This window comes from Amblyraja radiata, chromosome 35 (assembly GCF_010909765.2).
Source record: "Amblyraja radiata isolate CabotCenter1 chromosome 35, sAmbRad1.1.pri, whole genome shotgun sequence".
Taxonomy (NCBI): Eukaryota; Metazoa; Chordata; class Chondrichthyes; order Rajiformes; family Rajidae; genus Amblyraja; species Amblyraja radiata.
Window position 1 is genome coordinate 1160907 of NC_045990.1, and position 18235 is coordinate 1179141.

Genomic DNA, 18235 nt, shown 5'->3' on the forward strand with positions numbered 1-18235 from the left:
CGCCTGGGTTTTCTCCAAGATCTTCAGTTCCCTCCCACACTCCAAAGACGTACAGGTTTGTATGTGAATTGGCTTGGTATAAATGTAAAATTGTCCCTAGTGTGTGTAGGATAGTGTTAGTGTTTGAGGATCGCTGGTCAGCGTAGACTCGGTGGGCCGAAGGGCCTGTTTCCACATTGTACCTCTAAACTAAACTAAACTAAACTAAGATAAAGGCAAACCTTTGGGTGTTATGTACTTTGGTCTTCAGGAATCCTTTGATAAGATACCACACAAAAGATCATCAAACAAAATTAGACACATCAGATTGAAAGTCATTCATTGGTGTGGGGTGAGGATTGGTTAATGGACAGAAAACAGCAGGAATCGTTGTGTCGCTGTGTAAAAAGGGACTGCAGATGATGGTTTACACCAAATTTCTCTAACTTCTTTCTGTCCTGGGCCTCCTCCACTGTCAGCGTGATGCCACACGCAAATTGGAGGAACAGCACTTCGTATTTTGCTTTGGCAGCTTACACCCCAGTGGTATGAGTATTGATTTCCCTGACCCTTGCGTTCCCTCACTCTCCATCCCTCCCCCACCCTAGTCCTCTATTTGTATTCCTTCGTTATCACCTCATCCACAACCAACAACGGACCATTGTGGGCTCCTCTTTTCCTGAGTCATCGATGCCGGCTCTGCTTGGTTCTGTACCTTCCCATTACCTCCAGTGTCCCCCTGTTGGTCGGAAGAAGGGTCTCGACCCAAAAAGTCATCTGCTCCTTCTCTCCAGAGAAGCTGCCTGTCCCGCTGAGTTACTCCAGCACTTTGTGTCTGCCTACTCAAGAGCTCGTGGGAATGGGAAAACGTGAACAATAAGGATTTTAATGCTTAATATTTTGTGTTTTCAGCTAATTTTGGAAGAAAATTACAAAAGGCCACAATGTCAGGGATGTCGCCAGATGATTTGGAAGAGAGAGATGGGAACCAGCTGCAAGATAATGGTATGTTGCACAGGTTTAAATCTAGTTAGGAAATTACATTGGGATGGGACATCCCTCTAATGCATAAATATGTAGTCTAAATAAAGACTTGTATAGAAGTTGGGAGGTCATGTTGCAGTTATATAAGACGTTGGTGGGGCCGCATTTAGAGTATTGTGTTCAGTTCTGGGCACCGTGTTATAGGAAAAATGTTGTCAAGCTGGAAAGGGTGTAGAGAGGATTTACGAGGATGTTGCCAGAACTCGTGGGTCTGAGCTATAGGGAAAGTAATCAAGGATTCTATTCGGTGCACAGGGAGATGAGGAGTGATCTTATAGAGGAGTGTAAAATCATGAGAGGAATAGATTGGGTAGATGCACAGACTCTCTTGCCCAGAGCAGGGGAATCGAGGACCAGAGCCCATAGGTTTAAGGTGAGGGGGGGAAAAGATTTAATAGGAATCGAACGGTGACTTTTTCACACAGGTGGGTGTATGGAACAAGCTGCCAGAGGAGGTAGTTGAGGCAGGGACTATTGCAATGTTTAAGAAACCATTAGACAGGTACATGGATAGGACAGGTTTAGAGGGATATGGACCAAACGCGGGCAGGTGGGACTAGTGTAGCTGGGACATGTTGGCCGGTGTGGGTGAGTTGGGCCGAAGGACCTGTTTCCACGCTGTGTGATTCTGAAATAGACAAGATAGAGAATCGTAAAGGAAAGAGGAATGACATGCAGGGGAAATGGAAATGGAGAGCAGAGATGATGGTCATGAGAAGAGAAATGCAACTATAGGGCTACAAAATACAAAAGAAAATGTGGAATAAAGAGAAATGATGGGAGACGACTTGAACGGAGAAAATCTAGAATCAACTTTCTCAAAAATCTATTTTCAGATCTGGCCGACTTGAACGAGACATTGAGAACACCAGCAACCTTCAAAAATATTTTGTTATCGAAAGCAGCACAGACACACCGATTTCGGAAGCTTCGAGCCCCAACCAAATGCCGAGAGTGTGACAGCCTTATTGTGGTGAATGGCGCTGAGTGTGAGGAGGTGAGAAATGGAGCACAAAATACAAGGTCCAAGCAGATCTTAATCATAATAGTAATTTATTAGCCAAATATGTTTTGCAACATACGAGGAATTTGATTTGCCGTACAGTCATACCAATAAAAAGCAACAGATAGAAGAATTTAATTGTTCTATCTGGGACACGTAACAATATAACACTCACCACCCACTTCAAGTTGAATGGCATTCTTTGAGGATTTGTCCAATCTTGGAGGACCCTTAATCCTAAATAAGACCTGGTGGTAATTTATCGTTTAGATTAACGATTCCAATTAAACTCATTTGGTAGTTTAGGGGTTCTATTCGTACACATTCACATTCTTTCTCTCTTTTTCTATTTCATCTTTGTTAAAATTAAAATGGAAGCTGTACAATAAATGTATTATGTCATATGCTGCGGTTTATACTTTTGTGCACTGCTTCTAATAAAAATATTAATTAAAAAATAAAAATAATAATAATTAAAAATAGATTAACGATTCCTTCCGGTTGTTTCCGCTCCGCAGTGCTACCTGGCCTGTCATAGAAAATGCCTGGAGTCCATTGCCATCTTGTGTGGCCACCGCAAGCTTCAGACTAGGATCGCTCTCTTTGGAGTTGACTTTGCCCATGCACCGAGAGAGACAGCTGATGAGGTGCCCTTCATCGTCCGAAACTGCACGGCTGAGATCGAACGACGGGCTCTGAGTGTACAGGTCGGTCCCTGAAGTTTTTTTTGTTTAGGTTTTTTTCGATTGTTTAGTTCAGAGATGGGTTTAAATTTTTTTTTCCCCCAAAAATTTCTACCGCTTGTTGTTGACATTTCAGGGAATCTATCGGATGAATGGATCAAAGATCCGCATCGCCAAACTGCGGCAGTCCTTTGAAAATGGCCGGGACCTCACCGACATGTCCGAGAACTCGCCTCACGACATCACAAACCTCTTAACCCTCTACCTTCGAGAGGTGAGTTGCAGGACTGCACACCACTTCTGGACTTCCAGTCCGCTCCTTCACCAACAAGGTTTGATACTGTGTGCGCTGTGTAGGTTGTGACAGCCTTTCTGCTGGGGTGGACCAGCTCATTGATGTTCTAGTTGTAAGATGGGGGATATAGTGTGACCATACATGTCCCACTTCTTGTCAGTGTAGTCCATGTTGCTGTTGTAATTGGTGATACAATGACCCAGCCATGCACAATCAGTGATCGCAGTTAGTTAGATCTACATATGTCGAGGAAAGTGTGAATCACTCAAGGAAATATGATAACAGGGAGAATGTACAAACTCCGTACAGACAGCACCCGTAGTCAGGATCAAATCCGGGTCTCTGGCGCTGCAAGTGCTGTAAGGCAGTAATTCTATCGCTGCACCACCATTAATATCATAAAGAAATTGTCTCTTGCCAACAATCAGCCTATCGGGGAACCTCCTAGCCTAAGGTTTAAGAAAGAACTGCAGATGCTGGAAAAATGGAAGGTAGACAAAAATGCTGGAGAAACTCAGCGGGTGAGGCAGCATCTATGGAGCGAAGGAATAGGTGACGTTTCGGGTTGAGACCCTTCTTCAGACTGAGGTGATCCTTGATTTGCCCTGTTTTTTTAATTTTGCTTCCTGTTTCCCTCCCCCCCCCCCCCCCCCCTCTCTACTACAATCAGTAATCAGTCTGAAGGGTCCCGACCCGAAATATCATCTTTCTATTTTCTCCAGAGGTGCTGCCTGACCCGCTGAGTTACACCAGCATATTTTATCTATCAACTGATTTCAGTATCATTTGACTCCCCAGTTTCTAAACTGTTGGGAGGGGAGGAGGGGGGCGGCGGTGGTGTCTGCTTTACAAACACTGCCATGAAAAGTGCAGGATTGGGATCAGGATACACAATGATCATTTTCTAACTGCTGCAACTGGTTATTTACTGACAGTCTAGACCCAGAACAGCAATAGATTCTTGATTAGTGTGGGTGTCAGGGGTTACGGGGAGAAGGCAGGATAATGGGTTTAGGAGGGAGAGATAGATCAGCCATGATTGAACGGTGGAGTAGACTTGATGGGCCGAATGGCGTAATTCTGCTCCTATCACTTTTGGTCTTCACATTACATTTAGTCAAATAACTGCACTACTGGTTTCATTCCTCGCGGGTGGGCAGCACTATGCAATCTTTTACTTCTCCTCTTAGGGTTTTGAATATGCTTTTCTATTTTTTATTTCTTAAAGCTTCCTGAGCCAATTGTGCTCTTCAGACTCTACGATGACTTTATGAAGTTTGCCAAAGAGTTGCAACAGGCCTGTGATGAGCTGAAGGACAGTCAGTCCAAGGGAATACCAGTCACCACTGACAAAGTATCACAACTGGTGCAGCAGGCCAAGACCTTGTTGCACAACCTTCCAGCTTCCCACTACAACACTCTGGAGCACGTCATAAGGCATCTCCACAGGTAGGCCTAAACCTGACGTTCATCTCCACAAGTATGGAATGATAGGAGGGAACTACAGATGCTGGTTTAAACTGAAGGTAGACACAAAGTGCTGGAGTAACTCAGTGGGACAGGCAGCATCTCTGGAGAGAAGGAATGGGTGACGTTTCGGGCCGAGACCCTTCTTCAGACTGAAAATTGTTAGTATGAATGGAGTGAAAAAAAATCAGATGCAGATTATTCCAGCGGCACAATGGCAAATTTGTAATTCAGTAATTTCTTTCAGTTTAGATCAGTTTAGTTTATTGTCACGTGTACCGAGCTTTTGTTGCGTGCTAACCAGTCAGCAGATAGACAATACATGATTACAATCGAGCCATTTACAGTGTAGAGATACATGATAAGGGAATAACGTTTAGTGCAAGGTAAAGCCAGTAAAGTCCGATCAAGGATAGTCCGAGGGTCACCAATGAGGTAGATAGTAGTTCAGCACTGCTCTCTGGTTGTGGTAAGATGGTTCAGTTGTCTGATAACAGCTGGGAAGAAACTGTCCCTGAATCTGGAGGTGTGCGTTTTCACACTTCTGTACCTTTCGCCCGATGGGAGAGGGGAAGCTGCCACCATAACATAGAAACATAGAAAATAGGTGCAGGAGTAGGCCATTCGGCCCTTCGGCCCTTCGAGCTGATCAGGCAAAATCAGTAACCTATCCCTGCTTTCTCCCCATATCACTTGATTCCGTTAGCTCTAAGAGCTAAATCTAACTCTCTCTTGAAAACATCCAGTGAATTGGCCTCCACTGCCTTCTGTAGCAGAGAATTCCACAGATTCACAACTCTCTGGGTGAAAACATTTTTCCTCATCTCAGTCCTAAATGGCCGACCCATTATTCTTAAACTGTGACCCCTGGCTCTGGACTCCCCCAACATGGGGAACATTTTTCCTGCATCTAGCCTGTCCAATCCCTGAAGAATGGTATATGTTTCTATAAGTTTCCCTCTCATCCTTCTAAATTCCAGTGAATACAAGCCCAGTCGACCCATTCTTTCATTGTATGTCAGTCCCACCATCCCGGGAATTAACTTGGTGAACCTACGCTGCACTCCCTCAATCGCAAGAATAACCTGTGCTAACTACACAAATATTCAACTTGACAGTATGTGACAAATGTCAGATGAGGTTGAGGTGATAAATACGGCCTTGCTAATATGTGAAAGATTTGTTGTGCATGGGGCTCAGGGTTAAAACTGTGTTATTGTTTGGGCAGTATCTATGGGCTTGGCTTTGATGTGTGTAGAGACACCCATGAAGAGTAAAACCTTGTCTTTGTTGCAGCTCAGGGTGGCAATGAAGGGCATGTGAATCTTTATAGCTGCAAAGTAAATCTCTCTTCTTTGACAGAGTGGCGGAACGATGTGAAGAAAACAAGATGTCATCGAATAACCTGGGAATAATATTTGGCCCCACGCTCATCAGGCCTCAAGCTCAGGACGATGCTGTTTCAATGACGTCCCTGGTGAACTCAGGATATCAGGCCCAGGTGGTGGACTTCCTCATCATGCAGTCCAATCACATGTTTGAGCTCAAACAAGGTCCCAGTTCTTGGACTCCTGCAACGAGGAATTCCCCAACAGAGCCGGGCGTGAACAGGGCAGGCGAGCCCCTGAGCTCGGCAAAAGGCAGGAGCCAATCCTCAGAGGTACAAACTTGTGTTTTAGTTTAGTTTAGAAGATAGACACAAAATGCTGGAGTAACTCAGGCAGCATCTCTGCAGAGAAGCAATGGGTGACATTTCGGGTCGAGACCCTTCTTCAGACTGAGAGTCGGGGTGCTGTCTGTACGGAGTTTGTACGTTCTCCCTGTGACCCGCGTGGGTTCTCTCTGAGATCTTCGGTTTCCTCCCACACTCCAAATTAACCAAGGTTAATTGGCTTGGTGTATAATGCATATTGTCCTTAGTGTGTGTGTGTGTGTAGGATAGTGTTAATGTATGAGGATCGCTGGCGCCGCCGACTCGGTGGGCCGAAGGGCTTATTTCCGCTCTGTCCCTTTAAACTAAACTCTAGAAACATGGGGAATGTGTGTACGGGGATTTCAGTGAGAAAACAGACTGTGTCCCACACGTTGACTTGTGTCTCTTTTACTGCAGAGCCTGGTTCTCAAGCGGCATTCGAGTGAAGGATACGTGTCAGACAAATCGTCATCAAACGAAGCCCTTGATGACACACAGGACCAGCGTAGGGTTAGTTCTGACAGCGGTGACGTGGCATGTAAGTAACCTGGCCTGCAGTTTACACAGTGTAGTTTATTGTCACGTGTACCGAGGTACAGTGAAAAGCTTTTGTTGCACGGTATCCAGTCAGCGGTAAGACAATACACATACATGATTACAGTGATTGCAATGTGGGGACTAAAAACGTAGCAAGGTTACAAGCCATTAATCCACCTCCTCTGCACGCTCTAAGGTGGGTGGCAGTGGCTGCAACTGGAATGGAGATGAATACCATGTAGAAATTCTGCTGGATGTGTAGGGTTTAATCACAGAGATGAGAACAGCAGCACAGTGGCGCAGAGATAGAGTTGCTGCCTCACAGACAGACCTGGGTTCCGTCCTGACTACGGGCGCTGTCTGTACGGAGTTTGTACCTTCTTCCCACGACTGCGTGGGTTTTCTCTGAGATCTTCGGTTTCCCCCCACACTCCAAAGACATCCAGGTTTGCAGGTTAATTGGCTTGGCATAAATGTAAAAATTGTCCCTAGTGAGTGGAGGATGGGCGGGAATCGCTGGTAGGTGGGGACTCGGTGGGCTGAAGGGCCTGTTTCTGTGCTGTATCTCTAAACTAAACCAAAACCTAAACCAATGAGAAGGAAACCATACTCTGACATCAAAGACTAAGGGTATGCTGGAAAAAGGTGCTGGATTAGTATCTGAAGGATACCTTCAAATCAAGAATGTCTTTGGTTTATCCCTAATATCTGAAAACAATCATGTCCATAAGATCATTAGGAGCAGAATTAGGCCATTCGGCCCATCAAGTCTGCTCCAACATTCAATCATGGCTGATTTATTTTTTTCTCTCAACTCCATTCTCCTGCCGTCTTCCTCTAACCTCCAGCCAGCATAATCACGGACCAGTCTCACCCCGGTCACTCCCTCTTCTCCCCTCTACAAGAAGTACAGAAGTTTGAAAACGCACACCTCTAGATTCAGGGACAATTTCTTCCAAGCTGTTATCAGGCAACTGAATCATCCTATCACCGACTAGAGAGTGGTCCTGACTTCCCATCCACCTCATTGGAGACTCTTGGACTATCTTTAATCGTACTTTACTTTGCACTAAACGTTATTCCCTTTATCCTGTATCAATACACTGTGGACGGCTCGATTGTAATCATGTATTGTCTTTTCACTGACTGTTTAGCACGCAACAAAAGCTTTTCACTGTACCACGCTACACGTGATAATAAACTAAACTGAGCTACCCGCCCTTGTGTTTCAGGTGTGGCGGATGATGCTCGATCTCTGGACGGCCAGGATTCGGAGTGTGACGGTGGTGGTGGTACTGGTGGCACAGACACCTCACCGCGATGTACCTTCAACCGGCAGCCGGGCAAGTACCAGCGCTACGGTCTGGCCAAGACCCGTGCGGTCATCCCCAGGACGTCTGCTCTGCCCATCATCACGGCTAACATGCCGGCGACAGTGGAGTGCCCGGAGACGGTGGGAGTGGACATGATGCCGTGCGGCACGGACACGAGGGCCAAGACCAGCGGCTCCAGCCGCAGCTCCTCGCCGGACGGCAGCGGCACCCTGCGTCGGACCGGCGTCAAACACAAGCGGTTCGAGTTGACGGTGGGCGCGGCACGGCTGGTGTCCAAGCTGCAGGAACGGCGGAGGGCGGAGAGCACCGACGGTGGGCACAGCCTGCCAGGGGACCTCGAAACCGAGCGCACCGCATCACCAAATCACCAACCACAGGGGAGCCTGGAAACAGAACGCACCGTGGCACCAAATCACCAACTACAGGGGAGCCTGGAAACAGAACGCACCGTGCCACCAAATCACCAACTACAGGGGAGCCTGGAAACAGAACGCACCGTGCCACCAAATCATGGCCTGCAGGAAAACCTCGAAACAGAGCGCACCGCCCCGTCAAACCGTGGCTCACAGGGGAGTCTTGACACAGAGCCATCGCCACACATGTCTGCAGCAAGTGGGGCTGGAGAGCGGGCGGGGAGCCTGGAAACAGAGCGGCGGCAGGATTACCGCCAGGCGGCGGTGATGGGCGGCGTGGAGGCCGGGGCGGTGGCGGGCGGCGTGGACGCCGGGCCGGCGGCGGTGGCGGGCCACATGGAGGCCGGGCTGGCGGTGGTGACCAGCAGCGTGGAGGCCGGGCCGGTGGTGGTGGAACACACGGATGGAGACCTCAACACCAACCAGTCCAACAACGTCACCAGCGAGCAGGGCAAGGAGCAGCGTGACGTGGAGAAGATGCTTCACATCCTGCGCCAGAGGCAGAGTCTGGAGAACAGGGAGGCCTTCTTTGTGTGAGAGGCATGAGGCCGGGGTCACTGGCTAACCTCTGACCACTCAACGTTGAGCGGGGGGACTAGGCAGAAGCAACCCATGTACATGGATGGACCTCAACTCAAACAGAACAATTGTACATTATACAAACCTTCTATACAAAGAGATTCAAGTATTCTGTTATGAAGCAGGTCCTTTACGACCTTTTTTTTATATTGGACCATTATCAATGCCATAAAGATTGCTAACCACTTTTTTGGGTTGATATCCAATTAATTTTGGGCATTATTGTCGGGACCTCCACTTGCCCCATGAAGGACAATGGACAACTTGGGCTGGGTAACCCCACAACTCTGTTGGAAAGATAACATGATGAATTATTCAGACGTGGGCCAAAATAAAGAAAATTAGGCCATTCATATCTGCACAGCATGTTCTCATAAATGCCGACTTTATTTTCTGAAGCTGATTGAAGAATAAATATTGAGCTGGGGTGCTGTGCAGGACCCCTTTTCTTCCTCTTTGAAATTCCATCATTAGTGGAAAGACACAAAAAGCTGGAGTAACTCAGCAGGACGGGCAGCATCTCTGGAGAGAAGGAATGGGTGACGTTTTGGGTGGAGACCCTTCTGCAGACTGAGAGCCGGGGGGAAAGGGAATAGAGATATGGAGGGGTAAGGTGTGAAAAGGACAGATCAAAGCAGACGGTGATTACTTGATTGCGTGGGCCTAAGGTCTGGAGAAAAAGGATGGGTAATGTTTCAGGTCAGCACCCTTCTTTAGACTGAAAGATACGTAATGTAGGAAGGAACTGCAGATGCTGGATTAAACCGAAGATAGACACACAGAGCTGGAGTAAGTCAGCGGGACAGGCAGCATCTCTGGAATGGATGATGTTTCGGGTCAAGACCCTTCTTATCATTATCATTATCATCCTTTTATTGTCATCATGCAAAGCAACAATTGTACGGTGCAAAATGAGAAGACGTTTCCCAGGGAATACCGGAGCATCGCACATAAAAACTTAAACATTTCACGCATAAATAAAAAACAATCCAGTTCCTGATGAAAACAGTACGAATAGTTTAAAAAAGTGCAGGTAAAAAAAGCAACTTTAAAATACAAATTAAAAAAAACAGTCATAAAATGTCCAGGGCAGCTGATTTAAGTAAATAAGTAAATAAGACTGAAGTAAATAAAAAGATCTATTTGCAGGGCAAAGCGAACAGAAACCTCGGCAACTTCTCCCAGTAAAACCAGGGTAATTAATGTTGAAATTAAATTATGTGCATTCAATCATTTTCAGCAGTTTATAGCAGTATTGTCAGTAGGCTTGAGTGACGGTCAAATTACAAATTATTCTCATAACCTCCCCCCACAATTAGTCTGAAGAAGTGTCTCGATCCAAAACATCACATGTCCATGTTCTTCAGAGATGCAGCTTGGCTTGCTGAGTTACTCCAGCACTTTGTGTCTTTTTTTGTAAACCAGCATCTGCAGTTCCTTGTGTTTACTGTGGTTTGCAGGCCGTTGTGTAGGGAAAGTTCATGCCATTTATCTGATTGTCCCGTTTGCATCATCAGGATGCTTCTGGGAATCCTTTCAATAATTAATGACATTTAAACCTCAGGATGACTTGCGGGAGATTACAAGATCACCGGGTGTTTTATCGGCTTCCAGCTTCTGCCTCTTCATCTTGCTTATGGCATGCACAGCCTAAAGTTGTAGGACACCTTTTTTTATTTGATCTTATTTGATTGTGCACGCCAGGTTGATTACATTCGTTGAAACAGGGCGGACCACGTGAAGGTTGCAATCTCCCATCCCCCCGCCCAGCTTCTGCTCTGCTGCCGTGCATAGAATTTACTTCAATAATCAGAAAGGGAGGAAATCAAACAGTCTGACCCTCTGGCAAAGTATCTTGACATAGTATGGAATAACCTTTCATTAGTTTCTATTTTTATCCACTGCATTAATGCTCATGTATGACGGTATGGTGTTTGGGTGTTTACCTGAAGAATGAGCTGATTTCTGTAAGGGTCGAGACCCATCTTCAGACTGGAAGTTTCCAGAGATGCTGAGTTACTCCAGCATTTTGTGTCTATCTTTGGTGTAAACCAGCATCTGCAGTTCCTTCCCACACAGATCTCAGCCCTTGTCTGGATTACTGCGACTGATCGGGTAACACACCCAATCAATTGAACACAACTCTAACTAAACAGTCTGAAGAAGGGTTTCGGCCCGAAACGTCGCCTATTTCCTTCGCTCCATGGATGCTGCTGCATCCGCTGAGTTTCTCCAGCTTTTTTGTGTACCTATGATTTTCCAGCATCTGCAGTTCCTTCTTGAACACTTTAAGCCTTGTGTCTGGAATTCTGCACAACACCCCCCTCTGCTGGTTGCTTCTCCAACAACTGCGTAACATCATCACCATGGAGAAATGAGGAACTGCAGATGCTGGTTTACACAAAAGGACACAGAGTCCTGGAGTAACTCAGCGGGTCAGGCAGCATCTGTGGAGAACATGGATAGGTGACGTTTCACAGAGTGCTGGAGTAACTCAGCGGGTCAGGCAGCATCTGTGGAGAACATGGATAGGTGACGTTTCACAGAGTGCTGGAGTAACTCAGCGGGTCAGGCAGCATCTCAGGAGAACATGCATAGGTGACACTTCACAGAGTGCTGGAGTAACTCAGCGGGTCAGGCAGCATCTGTGGAGAACATGGATAGGTGACGTTTCACAGAGTGCTGGAGTAACTCAGCGGGTCAGGCAGCATAGAAACATAGAAACATAGAAAATAGGTGCAGGAGTAGGCCATTCGGCCCTTCCAGCCTGCACCGCCATTCAATATGATCATGGCTGATCATCCAACTCAGTATCCCAGTACCTGCCTTCTCTCCATACCCTCTGATCCCCTTAGCCACAAGGGCCACATCTAACTCCCTCTTAAATATAGCCAATGAACTGGCCTCGACTACCCTCTGTGGCAGGAAGTTCCAGAGATTCACCAATCTCTGTGTGAAAAAAGTTCTTCTCATCTCGGTTTTAAAGGATTTCCCCCTTATCCTTAAGCTGTGACCCCTTGTCCTGGACTTCCCCAACATCGGGAGCAATATTCCTGCATCAAGCCTGTCCAACCCCTTAAGAATTTTGTAAGTTTCTATAAGATCCCCTCTCAATCTCCTAAATTCTAGAGAGTATAAACCAAGTCTATCCAGTCTTTCTTCATAAGACAGTCCTGACATCCCAGGAATCAGTCTGGTGAACCTTCTCTGCACTCCCTCTATGGCAATAATGTCCTTCCTCAGATTTGGAGACCAAAACTGTACGCATTACTCCAGGTGTGGTCTCACCAAGACCCTGTACAACTGCAGTAGAACCTCCCTGCTCCTATACTCAAATCCTTTTGCTATGAAAGCTAACATAACATTCGCTTTCTTCACTGCCTTCTGCACCTGCATGCCCACTTTCAATGACTGGTGTACCATGACACCCAGGTCTCGCTGCATCTCCCATTTTCCTAGTCGGCCACCATTTAGATAATAGTCTGCTTTCCTGTTTTTGCCACCAAAATGGATAACCTCACATTTATCCACATTATACTGCATCTGCCAAACATTTGCCCACTCACCCAGCCTATCCAAGTCACCTTGCAGTCTCCTAGCATCCTCCTCACAGCTAACACTGCCCCCCAGCTTAGTGTCATCCGCAAACTTGGAGATATTGCCTTCAATTCCCTCATCCAGATCATTAATATATATTGTAAATAGCTGGGGTCCCAGCACTGAGCCTTGCGGTACCCCACTAGTCACTGCCTGCCATTGTGAAAAGGACCCGTTTACTCCTACTCTTTGCTTCCTGTTTGCCAGCCAGTTCTCTATCCACATCAATACTGAACCCCCAATGCCGTGTGCTTTAAGTTTGTAAACTAATCTCTTATGTGGGACCTTGTCGAAAGCCTTCTGGAAGTCCAGATACACCACATCCACTGGTTCTCCCCTATCCACGCTACTAGTTACATCCTCGAAAAATTCTATAAGATTCGTCAGACATGATTTACCTTTTGTAAATCCATGCTGACTTTGTCCAATGATTTCACCACTTTCCAAAAGTGCTGCTATCCCATCTTTAATAACTGACTCTAGCAGTTTCCCCACTACCGATGTTAGACTAACTGGTCTGTAATTCCCCGTTTTCTCTCTCTCTCCCTTCTTAAAAAGTGGGGTTACGTTTGCTACCCGCCAATCCTCAGGAACTACTCCAGAATTTAAAGAGTTTTGAAAGATTATTACTAATGCATCCACTATTTCTGGAGCTACTTCCTTAAGTACTCTGGGATGCAGCCTATCTGGCCCTGGGGATTTATCGGCCTTTAATCCATTTAATTTACCCAACACCACTTCCCGGCTAACCTGGATTTCACTCAATTCCTCCAACTCCTTTGACCCGCGGTCCCCTGCTATTTCCGGCAGATTATTTATGTCTTCCTTAGTGAAGACGGAACCAAAGTAGGTATTCAATTGGTCCGCCATATCCTTGTTCCCCATGATCAACTCACCTGTTTCTGACTGCAAGGGACCTACATTTGTTTTAACTAATCTCTTTCTTTTCACATATCTATAAAAACTTTTGCAGTCAGTTTTTATGTTCCCTGCCAGTTTTCTTTCATAATCTATTTTTCCTTTCCTAATTAAGCCCTTTGTCCTCCTCTGCTGGTCTCTGAATTTCTCCCAGTCCTCCGGTATGCTGCTTTTTCTGGCTAATTTGTACGCATCATCCTTCGCTTTGATACTATCCCTGATTTCCCTTGTTATCCACGGGTGCACTACCTTCCCTGATTTATTCTTTTGCCAAACTGGGATGAACAATTTTTGTAGTTCATCCATGCAGTCTTTAAATGTCTTCCATTGCATATCCACCGTCAACCCTTTTAGAATTAATTGCCAGTCAATCTTGGCCAATTCACGTCTCATACCCTCAAAGTTACCTTTCTTTAAGTTCAGAACCATTGTTTCTGAATTAACAATGTCACTCTCCATCCTAATGAAGAACTCAACCATATTATGGTCACTCTTGCCCAAGGGGGCACGTACAACAAGACTGCTAACTAACCCTTCCTCATTACTCAATACCCAGTCTAAAATAGCCTGCTCTCTCGTTGGTTCCTCTACATGTTGATTTAGATAACTATCCCGCATACATTCCAAAAAATCCTCTTCCTCAGTACCCCTGCCAATTTGATTCACCCAATCTATATGTAGATTGAAGTCACCCATTATAACGGTTTTGCCTTTGTCGCACGCATTTCTAATTTCCTGTTTGATACCATCTCCAACTTCACTACTACTGTTAGGTGGCCTGTACACAACACCCACCAGCGTTTTCTGCCCCTTAGTGTTTCGCAGCTCTACCCATACCGATTCCACATCCTCCAAACTAATGTCCTTCCTTTCCATTGCGTTAATCTCCTCTCTAATCAGCAACGCTACCCCACCTCCTTTTCCTTTCTTTCTATCCCTCCTGAATATTGAATATCGCTGGATGTTCAGCTCCCAGCCTTGGTCACCCTGGAGCCATGTCTCCGTGATCCCAACTATATCATAGTCATTAATAGCTATCTGCACATTCAACTCATCCACCTTATTACGAATGCTCCTTGCATTGAGACACAAAGCCTTCAGGCTTGTTTTTACAACACCCCTTATACAATTTTGTTGAAAAGTGGCCCTTTTTGATTTTTGCCCTGGATTTTCCGGCCTGCCACTTTTGCTTTTCACCTTGCTTCCTATTGCTTCTACCCTCATTTTACACCCCTCTGTCTCTACGCTCACACATTTAAGAAACCCTTTCCCTTTAACTCCATCCTCCACTAGCCCATTCGACACCCCACCCCCCTTATTCAGTTTAAAACCACCCGTGTAGCAGTGGCAAACCTGCCTGCCAGAATGCTGGTCCCACACCTGTTAAGATGCAATCCGTCCCTTTTGTACAGTTCCCCCTTACCCCAAAACAGATCCCAGTGATCTAAGAATCTAAATCCCTGCCCCGTGCACCTCAGCCACACGTTCAGGTCCCGTATCTCCCTGTTCCTGCTCTCGCCAGCACGAGGAACTGGAAGCAAACCGGAGATAACAACCCTGGAGGTCCTGCTTTTCAGCATTTTTCCGAGCTCTCTAAAGTCACGCTGCAGAATATTCATCCCCTTCTTTCCGACATCGTTTGTGCCGACATGCACTACCACTTCCGGATGTTCACCTTTGCCCTTGAGGATTTTCTGCACTCTGTCCGTGACATCCTGGATCCTGGCACCAGGAAGGCAGCACACCATCCTCGCATCCCGTCTGTTGCCGCAGAAACCCCTGTCTGTACCTCTCACAATGGAGTCTCCCACTACAATGGCGTTGCCTGCCTTAGGCCTTTTTGGTTTTGGCTCAACAGCCCTATTCGCATCACAAGCCAGTCCGTCGCCCAGTGTAAACACCTCTTCTGTCCCGACAGCTTCTAAGTGGGTGAACCTGTTCACAAGAGGTACAACACCCGGGGAAGTTGGCATTCCATGCTTCCCTCCCGTTCTCACTGTCTCCCACCTTCTCTCTTCCAGTACCTGTTCACAAGAGGTGAACATGGATAGGAGAACATGGATAGGTGACGTTTCACAGAGTGCTGGAGTAACTCAGCGGGTCAGGCAGCATCTGTGGCGTGCTGGAGTAACTCAGCGGGTCAGGCAGCATCTGTGGAGAACATGGATAGGTGACGTTTCACAGAGTGCTGGAGTAACTCAGCGGGTCAGGCAGCATCTGTGGAGAACATGGATAGGTGACGCTTCACAGAGTGCTGGAGTACTCAGCGGGTCAGGCAGCATCTGTGGAGAACATGGATAGGTGACGTTTCAGTTCGGAACCCGTCTTCAGACTGAGTCTGAAGCCATGAACTAAAATTACCAGGCTGAAGTGGAGTGGAGAGCCAGCAAGATTGAATCCTTGTTGATCTAGTCAAGAGTGCTTTATTGTCATAATGTCCCAGATAGAACAATGAAATACTTACTTGCAGCAGCAGAATATGTGCTGTGCTATTGTAGTGGGCTCAGGTTCTTGCTGAGGTAGGAGTTGATATGCGCCATAACCAACCTCTCATCACCACGGATGTTAGTAGTCATTGAGGCACGTCACCTTACTCTTCCTACTCGCTCAGAACTCATTCTTTTCTACTAAGTTTAAAGGCGATGTGTGGAGCAAGGTTTAGTTTAGTTTACTGTCACATGTACCGAGGTACAGTGAAAAGCTTTTGTCGTGCGCTCTCCAGTCAACAGAAAGACAATACTTGATTACAATCGAGCCATTCACAGTGTACAGATACATGATAAAGGAATAATGTTCAGTGCAAGGTAAAGCCAGCAAAGTCCAATCAAGCATACTCCGAAGGTCATCAAAGAGGTAGTTGTCCAGCACTGCTCTCTGGTTGTGGTAGGATTCTTATGTAGTTGTGGTGGAACTGTGGAACACACTGCCAGGGATGGAGGTGGAGCCAGAGATAATAGCAGAGTTTAAGAGACTTCTGGATAGGCACATGGATATACAGGGAATGGAGGGACATGCATTATATGCAGGCAGATAGGAGATGGTCTCGGCATCATGTTCAACAGAGATATAGTGGGCCGAAGGGCCTGTTCCGGTGCTGTACTGTTCTATGCTCCATGAAAGGTGGGGGCAGGGGTACGATGGTGAGGACGGTGCTGGGAACAGATTCCTCAATCCATGGGTGAGATGGGAGAGGGACAAAGGCACCTCAGTAAGGATGCTGGCCAAGCCTGACTCGCTGGCTGCGGAGCTAGGAGCTCGCCCTGCCCCTGTTCACCTCGTGGAGGGGTGTCAGAGGGCTGGTCAGCAGACCAGCTGCGGGAGGCAGTACAATGCCTCGATGGTGGAATGGGCCACTGGAGGCCTTCAGCAGCCTGGGGCTTGGCTGGAACGTGCGCTGTTCCAAGACTCCAGCTGGCGGACAAGACGGGACCTGCAACAGGACGGAGCAGTGGTGGAGGACTCTACAACTACGCTTGGCCAGGTTGACCCAGCAATGCTGCTAGGTCAACGGGTCTTCATGGTCTCGTTAAGAACTCTGCACTTACAACAACTGGGACTTGAAAATGACGCCAAATTTGGCAACTCCGCATACTGGCTCAGTGTAGTACTACTATACACTTGGACATTTAGACTTTAGAGATACAGTGTTGAAACAGGCCCTTCGGCCCACCAAGTCCGCGCCAACCAGCGATTTCCCCCCCACCCACATTGGCACCATCCAACACACACTAGGGACAATTTACAATTTTTACCAAAGCCAATTAACCTACAAACCTGTACATCTTTGGAATGTGGGAGGAAATCGGAGCACCCAGAGAAAACCCACGTAGTCACAGGGAGAACGTACAAACTCCATACACACAGCATCCGTAATCAGGATTGAACACGGGTATCTGGTGCTATAAGGCAGTAACTATATCGCTGCACAGCCATTACTATGTCTTAGATGCTTATCTAAGATGTATCTCAGTGCTTATGCATGATGACACTTGGACTGAACTGAATACAAAAGATGAATATCAATGTACCTCAGTATAGGTGACAATGAAGCACCATCAAACCATTTACTATTGGTCATTTGACCATTGGACCATTAAGCATTGACCATTGAACCAATGAACCATTAACACATTTACCATTGAACCAAAGGAATAGTAGGCTTCGGCCATTTGGCCCATCAAGTCTGCTCTGCCATTCAATCATGGCTGACCATTGACTATTAACCGTTGATCATTAACCAATGAACCGTTGATCATTGAACCATTGACATTTGAACCATCAAATCAATGATCTTTGAATTATTGACCAATGAACCAATGGCACATTTACCATTGTTCATTTGAACCATTGAAACATTAACTGATGAATTATTGACCATTGATCCATTGACCATCGAGAACCTCTAAACATTGAACCATTGACCTTTGCTTATTTCACCATTGAATCATTGACTGATGAATTATTGATCATTGAACCTTTGAACCATTGTGATATTGAAACACTGAACCATTAAACATCGAATCATTCAACCTTTGGTCCATTGATCAATGAACCATAGACCATAGACCTCCTCCATTGCCAACCAATCCCATGGCAATGTAGCAGGGCCCTAGGGGCGCAGGCGCAGAGCTCCCACTCGGCCACTTCCGCCCCGCACGTGACGTCACTGGGCCTGGATGCCCCGCACGTGACG

The 18235-nt window shown here is 46.5% G+C and overlaps 1 protein-coding gene across 5 annotated transcripts in view; it reads left to right on the forward strand.

Annotated features, from left to right (window-relative positions):
- Positions 1-9388, forward strand: part of LOC116966102 (GEM interacting protein) — a 47330-nt gene extending 37942 nt beyond the window's left edge. For 4 of the 5 annotated variants that reach the window (XM_033012269.1, XM_033012271.1, XM_033012273.1 and 1 more), the window contains 8 exons: positions 892-984; positions 1860-2020; positions 2545-2733; positions 2846-2983; positions 4233-4453; positions 5834-6131; positions 6582-6702; positions 7934-9388. In XM_033012269.1, the coding sequence (XP_032868160.1) occupies positions 892-984; positions 1860-2020; positions 2545-2733; positions 2846-2983; positions 4233-4453; positions 5834-6131; positions 6582-6702; positions 7934-8985 (2273 nt within the window). In that variant the 3' untranslated portion in view covers positions 8986-9388. The remainder of the gene's footprint in view (positions 1-891; positions 985-1859; positions 2021-2544; positions 2734-2845; positions 2984-4232; positions 4454-5833; positions 6132-6581; positions 6703-7933) is intronic. The other variant, XM_033012272.1, reaches the window with a different exon arrangement.
- The last annotated feature ends 8847 nt before the right edge of the window (positions 9389-18235 follow it).